Genomic DNA, 22,640 nt, shown 5'->3' on the forward strand with positions numbered 1-22,640 from the left:
CCTAAAGCTCCTATTGTTCCATCAGATACTTAGTGCAAACTTTATTATCAATTCCTTACCATAATGTCCATCTGCTTAGATTGTAGAGACGGATTTAATGTATCATCAAAGAGTACAGTGTAGCAATCAACATTCTTCAGCTCATTTATAAGAATCCCTTTGAAGTATAGTGCCAATCCAAAGGAGTCCAAATAGGCTCACTTTGTTGCACTACAAAAAAATTGTCTCGCTATACAGCTATTAGCAAACATTTTGGAGAACAATTTACTAATCCCTTCACAGGAGTTACATGAATAATTACTAGTGATGCACTTAAAGACTCCAGAGAATTTCAGCATCAAGCACATTCCTTTTGACCAGATAAGAAGACAATGTTACCTCGGCCACTAAAGTTTCTGTTTCACATGGGGCACACGATGTTGAAGGAGTATTTTCACCAGATGAATTAGATGTTGATGTCTTTGGAAAAAGAGAACTCAGGGCATGAGACTGCTTTTTTGTTTTACCTTTCTTTCATGAGTGATTTCAGAGCAGATTCTTCCATTTTTGCGATATCGATCTCCTTCATGCATAATCGGCACTTGGCTCTGAACTTCTTTTCGGGCATCGATAAAATCCATATCCATCCATTGGGGATTAAAATAGCACTTCCCAGGCATAACTAGTCTAAACTACATAACACAAATACGAAGCCGTGCCTTTGCGAATACGCTTTACAATAAAGTTTTGAAATGACGCAAACGTAAGGACAAGTGCGGATGGTAAAACGGCAAATTTATTGAAAACTGCAAGGTACATACTGTTGCAAAATTCGAGAGTATTCCAGTTTCGATAAGAAAAAGAAGATCTAAGCATATGTGACAGAAGATGAAGTGGAGTCTCGCCCCGAACGCATTGATTGTCTGCTGTGCTCCGTGTGCTTGGCAGACACCAAGACGCTAGGCCCCGTTAGAACTGGTGGCGTTAAAAACCACGTGAGAAAGCTCGGGAACAAAACAGAAAGAACGAGAAAGATTCGCGGGTGTTTTATAAAAAGGGCCGCCGGCAGTATTGAACAAATTCAAGAACCTATCAAGTTTTTCAAGGACCTAGGACGTTTTTCAAGCGCTTTCAAGGACCTAAATTTAGCAAAAAATAATTCAAGGACTCTCAAGGACCGTGGGAACCCTGTTGTTTAAATTTTAGGTTATTTTGATTTTTAAATTTAATTTAATTGTATTTAAACATGCCTTCAAAATAAAATACAGTTACACCAAAAAATAAATATGAAGCGATTTAAAATTTTAACTTACTAGAACGTTAAATCAATGAGAACCCTGATGAGCTTGTTTCTTTGCAATGAGACGGTTCCATTTGGGGGTAATGGGAGACGATGATACATCACAAACATTAAAAAATTTGTCACTTCCCTCGGGGGCCCCCTTTTTTTAAATAAATAAAATTTTAATCGAACACAGATATTTTTAATTTGGGGTATAAACCTAGGAATTTAAATTTAGTTTCGATGAAATGGGCGGCCCGGTACCATTTGATCCACGGACCGGGGGTTGGGGAACACTGCTTTAGAGTATAGGTGTAGCATGAGGGGGGCACACTTTCAAGAAACTGTTCGTTTATTTTAAGTTTTATACATACATTTATATATAAATATACATACATAGAAGAAATAAATATGTGAAATAAAAAGCCCTCACACTACACCTAATGCTTTAGTGTTTACAAAAAGAACTGGATTCTTCTGTTAACTTCAAACATGGTGTTGTAATTCTTTGTAAAATCTAGTTCTAAATTCTTCAAAAACCGTTTTCTGTTCCTTGATTCCCTTCTTAGTAGAATAAGTAAGACTTATAGTTTCTGAAAATGTATTTATGAAGTTAGCGGTCATATAAAATGTTTTTTTTTAACTAAATAATCAGTTAAACCAAATATTATATATAAGAGATTGCTAAGTTTTTGTCCCTCTTCAGTATTTATATTTATAATAAAATTGTCACCAAGACAATATTTAAGAATAAATTAATCATGAAAACATTTTAAATATTATGTAAAAACATAAAAAATGCAAGATGGTGAAAAGAATCAAACAATGGAAAACAATCAACTTCAAGAAGTCCAAACATTTTACTCCTTTTTATCAATGCTTAGGTTAGCCTGATTTTACTCCTTGTACTCCTTTTTATCAATGCTTAGTTTAGCCTGATTTTACTCCTTGTACTCCTTTTTATTAATGCTTAGGTTAGCCTGATTTTTTGACTAATACAACTTGTGGAAAGTGAGTAGTTATCGACCATGTCAACCTTCATCTATGAAAAGGTACCCCAATGTAGAATCGAGTTAACATGTTTTATATACTAGTGAATTGGGATTGTAGTTTTGTAGTGGTAGACACACTACAGTACTTCCCCTCCAGAATTATTGTTGTGATAGAATTCGATGAATGGATACCACTAGTTGGTTCATTGCTGTCTTGAGAGAAGCCGGGAAAGTTGCATTAAGATCACCGTATTTGTGAGTGCTGATCGTGAGGGTTGTATAAAGTGCACGGTCAACGTAGATTCTGTGTTGCCATTAGCAGTCGAGTATATACAAGCCGGAGGCGGGCGTTGTGTGTGATTGAGATTGTGAAGCAACAGTGTAAGGAGGACAATGTCACAGTCACAAGTAGCAAGCCAACTGTTCAATGCGGACCATCAGTCGAAGTTAGCCTGCTCAATTCGTAGTGGCGTTTCTGCCTAGATAGGAGTGTTCACATCTTGACCAAAGATCACCAATGTGGGGGGAGTTGTTATCGACCATGTCAACCTTCATCTATGAAAAGGTACCCTACCATAGAATCGACTTAACATGTCTTATATACTAGTGAATTGGAATTTTGTAGTGGTAGACACATTACAAACTCCTTATTTGTGATTATGGTGTTGAAGTTGACTTAATTGAAAGGTCTGCGGACATGAAAAACCGAGGACACCTATTTCTCCAATCGGAAATAATTCAATTTCACAAATACTCAGAATGTTGTTTTACAAATATTTTTTTATTCAGAACTACAGATAGCACTTTAAAATTATTAACAGTAACAAAATTTATAGCTGTTGCACCAAAGTGTTACAAAACAGCAAAATTGCTTTTCGATATTACTTCTAAAACCATTTTTTTTTTTTTATTTAAGCTGGTCTTGAGTTGTTTAAACTTGATTTTTTCTAAATTTGGCTTTTTTTTTTGTCAAAAGAAGAATTCCGAATATTTCAACTAATTGCACAACCAGCAGTTAATAACATTTTTTAAGCTAACTACGAAAAAAAAAAGAATGAAAACAGTTATTTCAAGACACCAAAAACATAAGAGATTTATTCACATCATTAAATTTTATTCAAATCAAATGAATCAGTTTCCTTTTATCAAAGAGTTAAAGCATTTTCAATTTAATAGATTTTAATCAGCATACATTAAACATTACTTCAAAAAAATGGGTATGCAAACTAGTATCGAAATAGATCAATGAAATTTATTGAAACTGACAGATTGGAATAAATTTCATTTCATTATAGTCTGATATATTCTGAATAGTCTCACACTTAAATCAACTAATTCAATGTAACAGATAAACGTCACTAATGTGAACTAGTCGCACAATCAGACACAGTTTGCGGAAAATTTACCACAACTGTGGGAAAATTTTTACTATTATTACAAAATAATCCCCTCTTCAAAGAAAGTTTGTCTTTTTCAAATTACCGTGGGAAAAAAATATATTATGGGTAAAGACAAATATTAAATATTAACAGGGTGCGTAGTCAAATCTTTCAATAAAAAATAAGCACCTTTTAATACTTTTTAAGCCCTCAAAAAATATTTTTAAGCTACATACATTAACAAAATGAAAAATAATTCTCAAAGACTTTACATGATCATGACAAAATAACCAGTTTCTGACAAAGAACTCTTTTCTTGAATATATTAGCCATTATAAATGCAGCAGGTGCAAATGCAAAATGCAGCAGAGTTGCACTTGAGAGTGCAATAATCTCACCGAATCTCTTTGCGGATTTGCAAGTATTTCATCTAACATGTACAATGATTGGCACTTTCATATGCTATGGACCAACGGGACGCCGAACTAGATTGTGGGTGAAAAAATTGTGAAAATGTTGAATAGAACAATGTGAAAATCACGCTTTTGAATAATAGGTGGCGAAAGTCGACTGGGTAAAAAAAATTCATTTTTAAAAGAGAAATTAAGCACTTTTTAAAAACACCCAATGAAAAAAAGCACCTTTCAGAGATTTTAGAAAATAAAATAGAAAATAAGCACCCTTAAAAAACACTATGTGCCATGATTAGTCTTTGTGCATTTTCCTATCAATGAAAACATGATTTAAAATTAGATTCATATGACTTAAAACCACACATCGCAATTCATATTTTACGCAATTTGAGATTGAGAATTATTTCTTTTTTTTTTTTTACCAATTTTATATCAAAAGTCTCGTTTTGTATTCAAGCAATTTAAGAGCAACTGTTATGATTCATGTTCAAGCTATTTTTAAATGAAACATTGAGATTCATATTCAAGCGATTTTAAAATTAAAGGTTGTAACATTTTGTATTGTGATGTCAGAAGAAATTTTTTTCAGGCTTTTGCACCAATTTATTTGTATTATATATTAATTACACTTTAATTACCTTTATGTAAAGTCAATTTATAAAATTAAACGTAATTATTAATATTAAAATAAGCTTTTTAAAAATAAGGTACTTATCCCTGCCCTCTCTTATGAAAAAAAAAAAAAACAATAAAACATGAAAAACCCAAAAAAGCCCAATAAAACACATAAGGGTTGAGCTTTCCTGGAAAAACAATAGTATATTTTGCAACCCTGTTTGAACTAAGTGCTAGCATCACAATCAAAATAAAATTAGGAAAAGAAATATAAAACATACCTCAAGCTTAAAAGCTAGCGTGTACGAACGCCGTCTACGCTTGCTACTAAACGAGAATGAAGAGAAAGAGTCTTCTCGATCAGACGCGCTGGGCGAAGCATCCAAATTGCGACTGCTCTCGATCAGGTCCTGAACTTTGGTGAATTTCTTGCCTCGCATTGTTATCATTTGCTGTTCCTCTCTGTCCACTTGGAAAAGACTCGTCTCTAAGATCAGACACGTGTTCTCCGTCAAGGGCTGAAAAACAAACTCTTTATTGAAATTGTAATAACACAGTTAGTTTCCTCACATTCTCGCAAAACATTCCAATTATGTTACATGAGAACGCACTCCACACATGTGTTCTCTAAGGCTGGAAAACATATTCTTCAATTCAAATCTTTATTCATCAGAAAATTTGCAGTTTTTTTTATATAAGGAAATTATGAAATGAAACACACATCTTTAGACATGAATTATAGTACAGTGAAATCTCGCTACTATGATATCCAATACAACAATAAAGCCCTTTATTACGATAATGTTTTGTGGTCCCGACGAACTTGCATAAAAATTAATGTCATGCTCCTCTCAATATAACAATATTCTCTGAAGCAAACAGATCCCTGTAAACCAATTTTTTTTCCAAATTTCAACCTCATTTTATCCCTTTATTATTGGTTTTCAAATAATGTAGAAAATCTTAATTTATCATCTTTTCTGACAAGAGAAGACTCACTACAGACCACCCTAAGAGCTTCCATTCTTAGAATTGCCTCCCTTATCTTTTAAGAATTCACAGATGAAACATTCCTATCTGATTTCATTTCTTTATGCTAAGAGCTGATCATGAGTCATAAATGACCACAAGCATCACCTGAGATCCGTAGAGGGTGGGTGAAGCACCATTCACAAACGAATTTCCTGCTTTGGACTCAATGTTTTGGGTATTACCAAAAGATATCAAAAAAGGAGAAAGCTTACCTCCATCAAAAGGCCGGGAACACTTCGTAATAATCCATAGACTTCTATAAATGATCTAAATAATTGCAGTTGAGACATTCAATATTAAATTTTATTCACGACCATATGGACACAAAATATTTACGGACACACACAACAAAAAAGAACATGCTTCGCAATCGTAGTTCTAAACAGATCTCTCTCGAACCAGAGTGTCAGTGTGTGTGGGAGGAGTCGGGTTAGCCTTGAGCACGTCATGCGCTCACTAGATGAAATTAAGTGATAGATTAATGAATTTAATTGGAATTTCCAACACAATGCATACTTTGTTGGTTGACAGTCAAAAAAATGGAGGGGAAAAAAATCAGATTATTTTCAATAAAAACAGTTTTTGGGTATGCCTAGGATCTTATTTTCTGAACTTATTTCATTTGATTTTAATATTCAACCATAATTAACACTCTGCAAATTGATTTTTAGCATAATATATAAATACACTTATAGTTAATACATATATAACATTAAAATTTTAAAAAAAGATCTTGTTTCCCCAAAGTATGTAAGTCCTCGATATAACAATATATTTATTGGGTCCCAAAATATTGTTGAAGCGAGGTTTTACTGTACTAAGCTTAGGATAACTAATATTTCAATAACAAATGGTCAAAGTGAAATGAAGGGAAATAATTTTTACAGATTTTAAATCCAGTAGAGATGTTTCATTTCTTAAAAATAAATGTACTAAGTCCTTTGAATATGCTTAAAATGCAACCAAATTAATAGTGCGACCATCACTGTTTCTGACATTAAAACCAAACCTTATATTATCTTCTTCGATTTAGATTTGATATTAAAAGCTTTTTCTGAAATGTTTGTTGTTTTTTAAGTAGTAGCACATGGGATAGGTACTAAGTCAGTTGCACAACTTTCAAAAGGGATAAAAAAAATAAAAAAAAAGAAGCATATTAATAACTTAGAAACAGCGAAAATTTATAAACAGAAAAGCTTAATATTTAACACTTTCTTTTTATTACCCTTTTAAAGTTCTCTAAAAATGATTACTTTTCCTTTCAACTTATACAATGCTTTCTTTTCCAAGTGAAGTGTAAAAAGAAAGACAAAATATATATATAAGAGTAAGAAAATAATTCAAACAAAAATACAACCAAAAAAATAAAATTGCATATGACATCACTTTCAAAATTTTAACTCTAGCACTATGGGTTTTTAAAATGGAATCCATGACTAAGTTTACGGCCAGCAACGTCGTGAATTATGTGCAAGAGCACTGGTACACATTTAAAAATTGGCTAATCAACGTCCATTTGGATATTCTTTTTTTGTTAATTTGCTATTTTTTGGACAGTGTATTGAAATAATATTCCGACATATATTTCATTTAATTTACTTTCACCTATAAGTTTTTCTATTTCTAATTTATTAGCAATGGGTCTCTGCTTTTCATTTGAATAAGACCTTGTTCATTTCCTTTTAAACTTTATTTTTAACTTATTTAACTGAGAACTTCTAACAATCATTTCTGATCTATAATTATTACTACCCACTTTTAGCAAATAATTATCTTTTTTAAATTCAAAATTAATCTGCCAACCCAAACCACAGAGAGTTAACGAATGGATATTTGGCAACAATAGAATACACCAACTTTCAAGGTTCATTTTCAAGCAACTTTTAAACATTTTTCCAAGCTTCAAAAATAATTTTCTATGTTATGTTAGAATTCAGAGTACTTTTCTCTGCTTTTGCTTCCATTCAAAAGTGAAGTAGAAGGCCGATTTGTCATATTTTAGTTAATTCATATTTAAATAAATAAAATTAGATATTATTTCTCAATTAGTACTACTATTACTAATAACGGCATCTTCACCACAAATCTATTACAATTGATAACTGTATTTTTTCTTAAGGATTAGTTTCAGAAACAGGTACGAATAATTTACTATCACTTTGCAGAATACAAAGTTCAATATATTACATTTTTGCAATTTCAGAATTGTTAATTAAGTCTTAGGTTGAAAACTAGACAACAACAAAAAATCAAAATTTGTGGATGCATAGATAAATGATACATTTGAGTGATAATTTGTAAAATCTTCGCATTTAGAGAAGTCTAATTGTTATCGAATTGTGCAATACAAATTAGAGATACCTTAATTTTTACAAAACTAACGAACTCTTTCATAAACTTATGATCATAGCAAGATCATTAAACACTGGTTTCAGCACAAAAGAAACAAGTGTGCTTTATTTTTTGTCATTAAAAAGTTTTAAGCATAGGCATAATATTTGTAAAAATATTAGAAGGTTCTGCCATTTTATATTCACAAAAGAATCATTTTTTTCGTTAAGTGTTACTTTTAATTTTTTTCCAAGGTAATTCTTATCAAATTATATTTTTTTAGAAATTATTTTAACAAAAACAAAAAATATAGATATGTAAATTCTGTGGATAATTTGAAAATGCACTGTGAGATTTCATAAAATTAAAACACTTTTTCCTTAAAAGTAGACTTTAAAAAAAAAGGAAAAGCTTTCTTATCAATTTAAAATATTTGAAAAAGAATCTTAAGAGGACAAAATATCGAGAGATAGAGTTTTAGACAAACGAAGTATTATACAGGGTGATCAGCCAAATCTTTCAACAAAAAATAAGCATCTTTTAAGTACTCTTTAAGCACTCTAAAAATATTTTTAAACACTGTATACTTTAACAAAATGCAAAATAATTCTTAAACACTTTACATGATCATGATAAAATAACCAGTTTCTGACCAAGAATTCTTTTCTTGATTAAATTAGCCATTATAAAAAGATCAAGAGATTTTTCCATTTGATAACAGAGGGTGGAAAATGAAATCTAAAATTAAAAATATGTTATAAAATGCAGCAGAGTTGCACATGAGAGTGTAAGAATATCATCAAACCCAGCTCAACTCGTTTTGAAAAGGAAAAATTATGCACTTTTTAAAAACGTTTCGCATCCTGTTATACAACAAAACACTGCCTTTTGACTGTTTCAGAGGACAGTGAAATAGAGTCTCAAGCAGACCAAATTTTGAGGAGCAGAATCTTAAATAGAATAGTCAAAGCATTGTGCAATGACAATGCAATAAATGAAAAAAAAAATTCTTACACAGAACCTAAGGTGAGAAAAATATTATATGACAGTACACCATATGGAAATAGACATCATACGAGAATCACTGAATAAAATCCCAAGCAAGCAAAGTTTAGATAGAAAATCAGGCAAAAAAAAAAAAAAAAATTGGAAAACGTGAAATAAAATCTCAATAAAACCAAGTCTCCAAAGGGATTCCAAACATGAAAAACATTTTTAAAAAATAAATAGAGGTTTACCCGGGGGTGTTTACAATTTATATCCTTGAGTTGGTTCCATTTTATAATATTTTATTTTTTTAGTTTATTGCAAGCCAATGCCCAGAAGTCACCAAAACTTGGTGTATATTTTGGTGCAAATACTGATACAGATATTGTCTCATTGAATTTGCAATAAAATTTCTTACAAGCAAAATTGCTTCTTAAAACCAGAGTATTGAAAAATATTATTAGAATTTAGAAAAATTATATATACCTGAGGAGTGCTTTCAACAACACTACGAAAACAAACTTTAAACTTTTGACACCAATCAGTCAACCAGGCAGTACTTATTGTAGATTTAGTTGAAGAACTGGCAAGCTGTGCTTGTTCTGCACGAACAATCAGATCACGAACAGTAACTTGATAATTCTCCTCCAGTAACTTTTTCAGAGTCACGTACAAATCACACTCCCACTCTTCAACTTTATTAGAGTTCACAACCTCCGCAATGAATTCTTTTGCTTGGCACCAAATGGCAACACGTTTCTCGCAAACGTGGAACTCTTTTGCGGCATCTTTTTCGCCCTTTTCTTCGGCGTAAAGAACAACTCTGTGCTTAAAAAAAGATGGGAATACTATTTCTGGTCTACGAAGGGCATCTGGTTCAAACTTATCTGAGATATCAGAGTCATAATTATACAACATGTCCAAATCTTGAGAAACTTGTTGAGACTTCTCATCTCCTATTTCTTTAATCTCATCCATGTCTTCATCCAAATGATCAGGTGAACCTGCAGCTGACATGTCTTCCATTCTATCGTCATACGATGCATCGAAACTTCCATCGGCGGACGGTTGTCCACCCTTTTTAACTTTATGAACAATATTATCTTTTGTTTTACACCACATACTGACTTTCTCAACACATATGTTGTATTTTTTAGCAGCCGAACTTTTGCCATACCTTTCAGCATGTTCAACAACCTCTAAACGAAAAGTCGCAGGATAGGTTACATATTTCCTCCGTCTTTTAGGTCGATCTCTACGATCGCTACCCCCGTCGTTCACGCTACGCCGATCGCTTTCTGTCCCGCTGAGGTTCCGACTATGATTTAAACTAATACTTTCCCGTAACCTACTATCAAAGGGGTTGGAATTGTATATTCTTTCAGATAAAAGAGTTTCTAATGGACTGCTCACATTTGAATTTTCTCTAAAACTATCGGCTATGGAGGGTTCTGCTTTGTAATTATTCAAATCAAATTTGTTATTGCTAGACATTCCATCTCTATTAAGAGGAAAATGGGCAGCCCAAAACTGATTTTCAATTGAGTTGTGATTTTCCTTTTTGATTTCTTGAAGATGGTCATTAGGTTTTTCTTTCGTCCACAGAGAAACTCTGGAGTTCTTTTCGGAAAGGGCAGCTGAGTGTTTTGGAGCACATTCTATATTTTCTGTTTCTTCTCCTTCATGGTAATAATCCATATTATCTTCATCCTCATCTTCAGAGGGCTGTATGTACTTTTGAGGCTTGGTTGATTTTCTTTTACCCATGATGAGCCTGAAAAAAAAAAGATATTAATTATCAAGGTTAGGAGGAAAAAACCTAATATCTTTAGAGCAGAGATATCTTAGAGATCTACCTAATATCTTAGAGATGAAAAAACCACCCTTGAATAAATAGGCTACTGCCATTCCAAGAGCAGGTAATATGAATGCCAGCTCCCCTGTGGCAGAATAATGGCGACATTATTGCAGAACGTTAGAGTTCTTGCAAAAAAAAATTTACTTTGGGAAGTAAAATATTTTCCTTTTCTTTTCTGCAGAAATTTTTGAAAGATTTCATATTTTTTCAAATTATATTCAAAAGATGCCTTTCTCGTGCATGGGAGTGGGAAAAAATACTAAGGACTTTTCCATTCTCATTTGAGAATAATGAAAAATAACGTATAATGATGTAAAAAATTTGGTTTTCTTTTCAGTAAAGATTTTCCTTCTCCTTTTTTATGCAGTAATTACTACTGATTTCTACATAACTTTTAAAATCTGATATTTTTAATACAATATTATTTATCACAACAACTACATCTTGAAATGAAAACACACATTTAGTAATCCATTTTGAAGAGTCGGATTCATGTGATTCCACCGTCAATCTCTTTTTTCAGTAGTTACTGCTACAGCTGTCACGGTTTTTTGATTTTTTTAATGTGATGAGGAATTACAAAATGCGTAAAAGGAAATAAATAGTAAGTTATCTTCCTACAAAATGTGGGAATATCGCCCATAATATTAGAATTTTTAAAAAAATTACATATTCAATTAAAAAAATTATTTAATTTGATCCGATTAATTTATTTATATATTTATTGAAGTTAACGCGTCTTTTACTTTAAATTAGTAACATATACATTTGTTATTTTTAAGTATCTTGCTATAAGATATTAGTGTTGGAGACGTATGTTGCAGAAATTCCGAAAAAATTCTGTCACAGGGGCCAGCTAAGAGCTCAATCTAGAGTTTCAGATCAGCAGTAATAATTATATTGCGATTCTAGAAAAATGATAAATTTTCAGCAAAAATTTTATTTTCTGATGCATATTTAGCATGAGTTCTTACACAGTGTGCATAGCCAAATCTTTCAGCAAAAAAATAATCAACTTTTAAGTACTTTTTAAACACTCAAAAAATATTTTTAAGGACTAACAAATGTAAAATAATTTTCAAAGACTTTACATGATCATGATAAAATAACTAATTTTTGACAAAGAACTCTTTTCTTGATTATATTAGTCATTGGCGATAGAAATGGGGTACAGGGGGCATAGAGCAGAACTCTCTACCTATGGCAACACTACACATGCTTTTACCACTTGCGTGTGGAGAGTCAGAAAAGAAGGGAGTACGTTAGTTTAAATCTTTTAATTTAGGAAATTAAATGGACTTGAAAACTACATTAAACATGTTACTAAAAAAAAGCGTCATGGAAATTTAAAAAAAATATTTTTTTAAATTAAATAAGAAAAATACTAAGAAACGGAAAAATATTGTAGTACATTCCTATACAACTGAAAAGAGGAGGAGAGGAAGGGTCAAAGACACGGAACCGTTCTTCTCCCCAGATGGCGTATTCGAGCATTGAGATCTTGAATTTTAAAATGATTCTTCAGTTCCATATCAGAGGGGGGGGGAATGAAATTGAGAATATCTTGCAAAATACAGCAGAGTAGCACATGAGAGTGCAATAATTGCACCAAACCCAGCTCAGTAGCAGTGGCGTAGCGAGGGGGGAGCAAGGGGGGGCATCATGCCCCGGGCGCTATTCACAAAGGGGCGCCAAATGGTCAGCAAAACAAAAAAAATTGTTGGATAATTTTTATTTTTATTATAATTTATTTCTGCAAAAAATATTTTAAATTTAGTGCCAGTGAAATATGATAAATGTTAATTCGTAAATAAAAAGGAACACTAATCAAACTGTAATAATATATTCATAATAGAAATGACACGTCTTTTCTAATGGCTGGCTGACTCGACCTGTATCTGTCAGCACTTCCTTATGGCATCTACGCTGTGTGGTTACATATATTATCTCCAAATATTTGCACTGTACAAAAATCGTTTGTATGTTTGTACAGTGTATAATACAGATTTCAATGGAATAGAACTCTTTATCGAAGAATGTGACTGTAAAATGTTACTCCTTTGTAGAAAAGAAATTGAACTTAAAACTCCATTAGAATTTCTTACTTTTATAATCCCGTATGGAGAAGATGTTTTTCCAAACCTGAGAGTGGCACTTCAAATACTCCTGACTATCTCAGTATCAATTGCTAACTGCGAATGGTCATTCAGCAAATTAAAATTAATTTTGACATATCTACGATCAACGGTGGGACAAGATCACCTAAGTGACCTGGCATTTTTAAGTGTGGAAAGAGAAAAATTTGAAATGATCAACTTTGATGATATTATTGATAAATTTGCTTCATCAAAAGCGGAAAATTTACACATAGTAATTAGTTTTATAATTGTATTATAATCATATTATTAAATATATGTATCTCCTTAGAGATAATAAATATTTACTTTTTTATTGTTTTAAAACTGCGTGTTTTTAAAATATTTCTTTATAAATATGTAAAATAAATAATAGGTATCTTATGAACTAATTCTAGATGATCATATACATTTCAAAGTCTAGTCTTGTTTTCTCAACTACATTTTTTGTCTCAAATTTAATGCCTAACTTGAGCCTATGACTTTATTAATTCTACTTTATTTATTTATTACTTTGCGAGTATATTTTACTTATAATATTAGATGGATTTCGAATGGGGGGGCGCTAAAAAGGTATTGTGCCCCGGGCGCGAGTTAAGCTCGCTACGGCACTGCTCAGTAGATAGTATAAATGCCGACTCACAAGTATTTCATCAGACATGACAAATGATTGGTGATTTCATACGATATGGACCAAGGGTACACCAAAATAGATTGTGGTTGAATAAATTGTGAAAATGTTGAATAGAACAATGCATAAAGCACACTTTTTCATAAACGTGGCGAAAATCGACACAGTAAAGAAAAAATCTCCATTTTGAAAAGGGAAAATTAAGCTCTTTTTAAAAACACCCAATGAAAAAAACACTGTTAAGAGCTTTTAAAAAGTGAAAACAAGCACCTTTAAGCACTTTTTCGAAACTCTATGGAACATGTTACAATTATATTTTTTGGATTGGTTTACTCTTGTTGACATTTATTGTTCACATAGCCCAAATTATTTATGAAGATTTCCAAATAAAACTGTAAGAAAAGATGTTCACTGATTAAAAGTTACTTTAGCTAAGAAATTAATATTATCATTTGAACTGAATTTCAATTAAAGTCATGGGAAAGTACAGGTACAGTATTTCTGGGGAGATTGCACTTGGCAGCAGTATTAGAAATATGATGTTTCTTATACAATAACAAATTTCAGATACATTTTTTACTAAGTATACACACACTATTTGTGAATAACAAAATAAAAATAAAATGTCAATAAAGACTTTTTTTTAAAAATAAAAGCTAGACTTACAAATTCAATCCCCCTGCCTTAGAAATCTAGTTAATTTAAAAATATTCCTTTAAAAATTACCAAGTTTCTGATTTTAAATAAATTAGCATATCAAAATAATGTTATAAATGTGTTTGTCGTAAGCTCCGTGGCATAATCGCAGCGACATGACGACATTGTTGCAGAACGTTAAGAGTTGTTGCAGAAAGATTTCTTTCTTTAGAAGTAAAAAAAAAGTACTTTTCTTTCCTACAGAAATTTACACGAAATATTTTATCCATGCATTTAGATTATTGCTTTTTGACGAGCTCAATTTACGTCAGGAAAAAAAGAAAAACTTTTTTTCCAAAAGAAAAATCTTCCTGCAAGAACTCTGTAACGTTCTGCTGCAATGTCGCCGTGATTCTGCTACAGGGGATATGCAGAAATAACCATTTGTTCATAAACATGAGTTGTTGTTTTTTTTTCAAAATTTCTATTTGTTCCAAAATTAATACAATTCTAACTGGCTCCTAAATTCGTAGTTGGCCAAAAAAAATATCAGGACAACGTAAAACTTAATATTAACTAACTTAAAACGGTACAATTTGCTCCTTTTAAGTGTAATAAAACAAATTTATTTTAAAATACACAGATATTAAAATACACTTTTAATATCTGAATTACTTTGTTTAGAACAGAAAGTTATAATAGTTTCCAGTATAATTTTATTAATATTTAACAATTCATAAAATTCTCAGTAAATTTATAGGAATTGTTTTGAGAACTGTTGGATTGAACTCTCTCATACCAATACATATTTAAAACTTGGAGCTGAATTTCCATTTCTATTAAAATTAAAGAAGTGTTTCAATAATCTTGAAATGAAAACACGGTGAATATGACACTTAACATGTTTTTAACGAAACTAATTTTAATGGATTCTTCAATTCAATCATATGATTACTGTAAAGTTGATAAGTTTTAAAATCAGAGGACAGAGACGAACCATAATTATGAAACTACATCAATAAGATTTGTTATCGCATTTGTTTTAAGTAATAAATAAGCATATGACCCCTGAAATCATCATCATAAAAATTTGATAATATAGAATTGTTAATCCGGTTTTCACAAATTAATTAGGTACAATGAAACCTGTACGTAAAACTATATACCTGAACCATGCAATTTAGTAGAAGGTTCCTAAATTGGAACTATGGGATTTCATGATTTCTATTAGCATTATTAATTAAAATGAAAAGAAATTGGGCTAAAATTCCACACTTTTTAATTCTTCAAATCATTTTGTAAAAAAATCAGTAATTATATTTTTGAGCTGCAACAACTAAGTGGTTAAGACATTTTTGAAGAGCTGCGATTTTATTCTGCCACAATCATGTCATGAAATCGTTAAACTCCACGACCCCCAAGCTAACAACGGGCTGTTGCAAGAATACTTTTTATTTGCATTTTCTGAAAATGGGATGTTCTGAACAGAATAAACACAAGGAATAACAGGGCAAAAAGATAAAAATAAGGTCAAATAAGGACAAAATATTTTTTATCAGTATTATCAGGACAACTATGAACCCTGCTATTGTGCAGATTTCAATAAACTACCCAAAATACTTTTCTTCTTAAATATCCCTCCCTTATTTATTAAAAATCACAGATTTTATTCCATTCATGGTAAAACCTGATCACTAATCAGAAATTATAAAATTTTCTGAAGATTCAGGTTCTGATTTAATTTTTTTTAGTAATCATCAGGGTTGGCAGTTTTTTGACATGTGACAGTTTTTGACGGTTTAAACTGTCACGTCAAAAACCTCACTGTCAAAAATTTCAAAAACCTATATCCATATATGAAATTTAATTATTACATAAAATTTATATATTTTTTTATAAAGGATAGTGTTTCTAAATATGTTCTAGAAAAAATAAATTTAAAATTTTGAAGAAACACTTATATTTTGAATAGTAACCAAAATCTTGTACAGTCAGACCTCGATATAAGGTCATCCGCATATAAGGTCACTTTTCCAAAGTCTCGGTTCACTGAATAGGAATTCTTTGTCACAAAATATCGGATATATGGTCAAATTTTAAAAACCGTTATCGCTTATAAGGTCATTTTTATCTGAATCGAGGGAAGCTCTTTTCTAACAAAAGCCTATTTAACTTCCTTACAAGGCAATTACCCCTCTCGAGTTCTAGGAAAATGTTGCAGCCAACGAACAAGCTACAATTTCTGACATTTTTTCACAAGTTGTGGACAGTGAGGACAATGACAGTGATCCTGAGACTGTAGCTGTAACAAATGTGGAAGCCTCCAATGCAATAAATGTGATAAGAATTTTTTTTACAAATCATGAGGGAGCTGAGTAACATTTTGAGAATTTACAAAATCTAGAAAACATTGTTCAAGAAATGAAACCAAAAACGAGGCAGACCTACATAAATGATTATTTTAAATAAGGTAAGATGTAATGTATGTATGTGCACTTTGAGGAAATTTGTAAACAGCTTTATTGTAAATTAATTGTTTTTTAAAAATCAAACTTCCTTTAATTCTTTACTAATTCTGTTAAAATTTATTGACTTAAACATTTATTTCATGGCTGATCATTTTCGTTTATATTAACATTTTTAAAAAGTCTTAAAGTGTACTAATTACGTGCTTAGTTACGAACTGCTAATGAATCGGTTAAAAGGTCACCCCGCTTATAAGGTCACTTTTGCGATGTCCCTTAGGGTGACCTTATATCGAGGTCTGACTGTATTTTTGAAAACTCACATCTTTTGTTAACATAAGAAAATACAAATTTAAGTGCTTTCTGTTAAATACACAGAGTAGTTAGTGTCGATTTACAGTATATTCAGCCTATTCATTTAGCCTTACGCATTAAAATGTGTTGCAAANATTGTATAGTAATTCTAATGCACATTCACAAGGTTTTCTATAATTTACGATATTTCTTTTTTCTATAACTCAATGAATTGCTGAATGTTTAGTGACATTTTAAGAACATTGAAATATTTTATGTTTGTTTTAAAATGATAAGTGTAATAATTATAAATAAATATAATAAACAATATGAATTATATTTATCATTATTCATAAATATAACTAATTTTAAATTCAAATTAACATACTGAATAATAAAGATATTCGGTATAACATTTAAAAAAAAATTTTATACACTTGTATCAAGTTTGTATTTATACAACATAACTTGTAAGTTCCTTATAAATATTAGTTATATGTGCCTTATATGTCAAAAATGCATAGTTTTAAACTTTTAATTTTCTTAAATTTCAAAAAAAAAAAAAATTTTTTTCAAAATATAAATATTTAAACAATTTTTGTGCAAAACTTTTCTGCACACGCATTTGAATATAAATTTCTAAGATTTTAAATCTGTTATTTTACCTTAATTTTAATTAAAAAATATTTTAAAACCTGCTGATTACCTATAGTATAATTAAATTTCAATATAATGCATGGCAACTGTTGGTAGTTTTGAAGTTTATATATTTTCTTGGCAAACTTCAGTTTTTGACGGTTTAAACCAGTATTATACCCTTGTCATGTCAAAAACCACTTTTTGACGTCAAAAACCTAACCCTGGTAATCATTAACATTTTGAGAATCCCTGCAGCAGAATTTTTCCAAGCTACCTGCGACAAAACTCTCTAGCACTAATATTTTTCTACAAGATACTTTTAATGATAACAAACACGTATGTTACTAATTTAAAATAACAAAAGCCCTGTGCTTACGGAAGAAAAAAAACTATTATTTGTTTTTAATTGAACATTTAAGAATTTTTTATTCTAATATTATGGGTGAAATTCTCGAAATTTTTTCGGGGGGGGGGGGGGGNGGGGGGGGGGGGACGAGCGCCTTAATTATTTTTTTCTTTGCATTTTGCAAACAATCATCGCAATAAAAAAATATTAAAAATCATGAACTCCGTTGCCGAAAAAAAGATCAACATTGAAATCACATGAATCGGACTCCTCAAAAAGGGATAACTCAAATGCGTGTTTCGTTTCGAGATAAGGTTGTTGTAATAAATAATATCGTACAAAAAATATCGGATTTAAATACTAAGGACAAATCAATAGCAATACCTGAAAAATTCGATAGAATCATTGCCTTAAAAAGTAAACACTCAAATGCAGGATTCAAACTAGGGTTTAAAAATTTATGGATACTTTTTTACTAAACGCAGGTCCTATTAAATTATTATTCCATGATACAAAGAACAAGATTACGAAAAAATAAACATTTAATAACATTCCTTCATTAACAAATTTCTTTGTTTTTTTATTAACTTAGTTAATTTATAAAAAAATTTGAATCACAAAAATTTTATTGTAACATCAGAGTATCTGCTACATTTTAGATTTTCAAATTCATGACTTTTCATGATGTTCCATGACTAATTGCAAGAACTTTTCTTAACTTAACGATGTTACTATTTTCTCTGACAAAAGCACAACTATAAATTTTAAAAAAAACATTATAATAACATTAATTGCTATGATAGGTATAACCAAAAATTATTTACTCTGCATTTTCATATTTATAGATTTTAAATTTAAAAAACAGAGTAAAGAAAGAGTTGAAGCAATAAAATAGCTGAAAAAAATACAAAAGCAATTTTTTTTTCTGCCTAAATATACTTTTCTTGTTCATGGAAAAGGAAAGAAATACCCCTGATTTTTCTGCTCTCATTTCGGAATTAAAAAAAATCCGCCAATGACTGGCCTGCTGCAGCTAGAATTTTAAAAAATAATTTGTTCTAGAAATGAAGTTTTTTCTTTCATTTTTAAAAGAACACCATAATTTAAAAAGAACATGAAAAAAAAAAACATTTTATATTTTATAATAATATGACTATGAGGGGGGATTTTGTTAGAAACTCAGATATTCAGAATACCATGAAATTGAGAGAGGGGGAATCTCATTTTAAAAATTAGATTTTTCCGCAACCTAAATCAATGACTTTCCATGATTTTTTTAAAAAATAGTTAAAATCATGACTTTTATGATTCAATACCGAAATTCGTGATTTTCCATGAGCGCAGATACCCCGTTTATAGCTTGTTTCATGAGAACTTTAATTGTTTCCAGTTAATTTGAAGCTTTTTTTTAAATATTTCTAAAAAAAAAATAATCCCATTATTGCTTGATGTTAATGATGTTTTATCCATGTCCCCTCCTAGTAACATCAGACACATTAAATATTTTTATTCTTCTTTAGCTTTCTTACAATTCTTTTTTCTTACATGCATTAAGCTGCAGAAAAATATTCCAAATAATTTTTAATTAGAATTATTAAATATTTATCAAATGAAAAAAGTTTAAAAATAAGAAAACCTAACAAAATGTAGTTTCAGTCACATCTGCAAGAAATAGATTATAAAAAAAAAATTTACAATTAAGAAAAAATGTGATGTGAAATAAATAATCCAAGAAAGAATTACAATCCAAAATTTCCATACCAAATCAAATCAAAATTATTTTGATTTTTTTCTAAATCTATTAATACAGAAGAATGTTTTTTAAGGTTTAGTTTAACTTGGCCTGCCAGCATCTACTTTTTTTTTTCTATATTTCATTTGGTGTCCACCCCCAAAAATGTATGATTTGAAGTGAAATCACTGTATGAGGAAGGCTAAAAAGATAAGAAGTCCTCAAGGAAAAAAAATACTAACTAAATTAACTATAACTGTTAATTGGGAACCTTTTTATTTCAGATAAATTTAATAATTGATTTAATCACTCAAAACTATTAAAAATTATGAAAACAAAAATTTAAAGATTTCTTTTTTTTTTTTTTTTATTTAAAACNTAAAGATTTTTTTTTTTTTTTTTTTAGTTTAAACAATATCTTTAATTATAATCACATATTTTAAATTTTTTTTTATAAACTCATATACAATGAATTGAAGAATTTCAATTAATAATGAACTTTTCTCTTTATGCTACGCATTTTTTGTTTCAAATAAAAATATTTCAAATCAAAATGAAAAAAGTATGGCTATAGATTTATTCTTTTAAACATAAGTATAATATGGATGAATTTTTAATGATTAATTCATTTTAAAATTATAGATTTTGAGTAGTTACTTCCATATCCCACATGTTAAGTCTTAATTTCCATTGCTTAATAACTGTTAAAATTAATTAAAATTTAACCATTAAACACATAAATACATTATTTGAAATATTATCCATTTATACAATTAAAAAAACTAAGCATTATTTTTAAATTAAAATGACACTCTTATTGTTTTATATAACAGTCGAAAAATTACAGAGATAAAAACAACATTTATACAGTAATTTCAAAATATTATACACCATAATTACAAATAGTATTTAAATTTTCACAATTTATATTTTTTTCATTATTGGCTTTTATAATTAAACTTGAATAAATCAATTATACAAATTTAAATCTTAAAGCAGCATATTTTATGTAAAAATGCACTTAATAAAAAATGAATTTTTCTAACATTGACATTAGTTATATTAACAATTAATGACATTTTACACAAGTATTTGTGTTAAAGGAAGAAAACAATGACTAATTGAAATTTAAATAAAACTAAATAAATAAAAAAAATTATTAAAAATTTTAAAATTTATTATTATTTCAAACTAAATTAGTAATTAATAATTAACAAAATTTGCATAACTCAAACAAAAAACATCAACTAGCTTTAACAAAAGAAATTTTTTTTAAAATTAACACTAAAAAAAATTATTAAATTTTTAATTATTATGACAAATAATAGTTAGATTTTCTTAAATTTTGTAACCTACAAAATATTAAACAAAATTGTTTTTAAAATTCTAGTCTATATGGTACTAAAAAAAATTTTCATTTTTACACCAAATAAAAAACTATTATCTAAATTTTTACTTACTAAGTCAAATTTTAATTTTAATAACATAAATTATTTATTATTATGCAATATTTATGTTACTTTTTCATAAATTCATAGACATCAACTAAATTTTCAATTTATGCCAAATTTCAATTTCTTAAAAAAAAAATTTAAATTATACAATAGTTTTTACATACAACAATATTCATAAATGAAATGAAAAATTAGCATGCGCGCATTTCATTCCAATACTTTTTTATCGATCGATTGAAATAGGCGAGTCCATATTTATGGGTGAGTTGGCAAATATAATTTTAATAATAATTTCTATGTCAACACATTCCAATGAAAAAAACAAACAAAAACAATCAACATTCCATATAAAAAACAACAAGCAAAAAACACGTGTGCAGAGACACATATACACAACACAGTTATATTTTAAAACGATTTTAAAATTTAAAAAAAAAAATTATCAAAAAATGCGACGCTGGCAAAAATGCTAATCCACAACTAGGAATTTCACTGTCAGATTTTTACTGTGTCATTACCCTATTAGGCATTCAATAAACACGTTTTTATACAACACATAAATATACTGAATATACAGCCGATATTTTTATTTTATGCGATAAATAAAAGGATATGTGTACACAACACAATAGCAACATTGTTTAGATTTCATATCTATGTTTACGCCTATTATACATTCAATACATTGACACAAAAAAAAATTTATATATTTTTTAAACATTTTTAAATAGGAGTAACTCTTACCGCTAATTGTTGATCTACGGAAATATCAAACTATAAAGACACAAACACATGGAAATTTCAACTATTATAAAACTAATTTAACTAATTTAAATGATATATTCATATCCTCTTAATGAGAGGCCTACGTCAGCTTGCCCTTCCAAATCATCAATATGGCGAATAAAATTCGAGATTTAGCGAGATCAAATCTACAAAATTAGTGGCCCAAGCGCCACGGATTCGCATAAGTGAGAAGGGCAAAAACCTCGTCGCGGGACTGTGAACATATTACAAAGAATTCTTTTTTCGATCAAAATGTGTGAATTCGTTGAATTCTTTATTGTAGGTTGTGGGAGAAATTAAATGCACCTTTATTCTGTTGGGTATAAAAATTGAGCGTGCGCCGAATGCTTCTCATTTTTACATATTTTAAACAGAAAATTGTTTCTCACAAAAAATGTTGGTTGTTTCTTTTTTAAATATATATTTACCTTATAAAATAAACAAATTATTAATATTATACCTTTAGACAAATAAAACAAAAATTGTAATGATATTATTATCTATCTATTTTTTTTTTTTTTTGTTCATTTATTTTGAGCTTTATTTCACGATTTTTTTTATTTTATTATTTAATTTTATTTCTTTTGCTGATTTATTTTAGTTTTATCTTTTTAATAATTTATTTATTCATTTTCGTTTATTTTATTTTATTAT

At 29.5% G+C, this 22,640-nt stretch overlaps 1 protein-coding gene across 6 annotated transcripts in view; it reads right to left on the reverse strand.

Moving 5' to 3' along the window:
* LOC107442065 (uncharacterized) overlaps nucleotides 1-22,275 on the reverse strand; it is a 40,747-nt gene extending 18,472 nt beyond the window's left edge. For 2 of the 6 annotated variants that reach the window (XM_071182827.1, XM_071182826.1), the window contains exons 1-3: nucleotides 19,776-19,882; nucleotides 9,497-10,784; nucleotides 4,942-5,178 (exon numbers count right to left, since the gene is read on the reverse strand). In XM_071182827.1, the coding sequence (XP_071038928.1) occupies nucleotides 4,942-5,178; nucleotides 9,497-10,784; nucleotides 19,776-19,867 (1,617 nt within the window). In that variant the 5' untranslated portion in view covers nucleotides 19,868-19,882. Of the gene's footprint in view, nucleotides 1-4,941; nucleotides 5,179-9,496; nucleotides 10,785-19,775; nucleotides 19,883-21,364; nucleotides 21,546-21,718; nucleotides 21,833-21,944 lie in introns of those variants that run through there. The other 4 variants (XM_016055525.2, XM_016055526.2, XM_043050975.2 and 1 more) reach the window with 4 other exon arrangements.
* Nucleotides 22,276-22,640: the final 365 nt, after the last annotated feature.

Source organism: Parasteatoda tepidariorum, chromosome 6 (genome assembly GCF_043381705.1).
Source record: "Parasteatoda tepidariorum isolate YZ-2023 chromosome 6, CAS_Ptep_4.0, whole genome shotgun sequence".
NCBI lineage: Eukaryota > Metazoa > Arthropoda > Arachnida > Araneae > Theridiidae > Parasteatoda > Parasteatoda tepidariorum.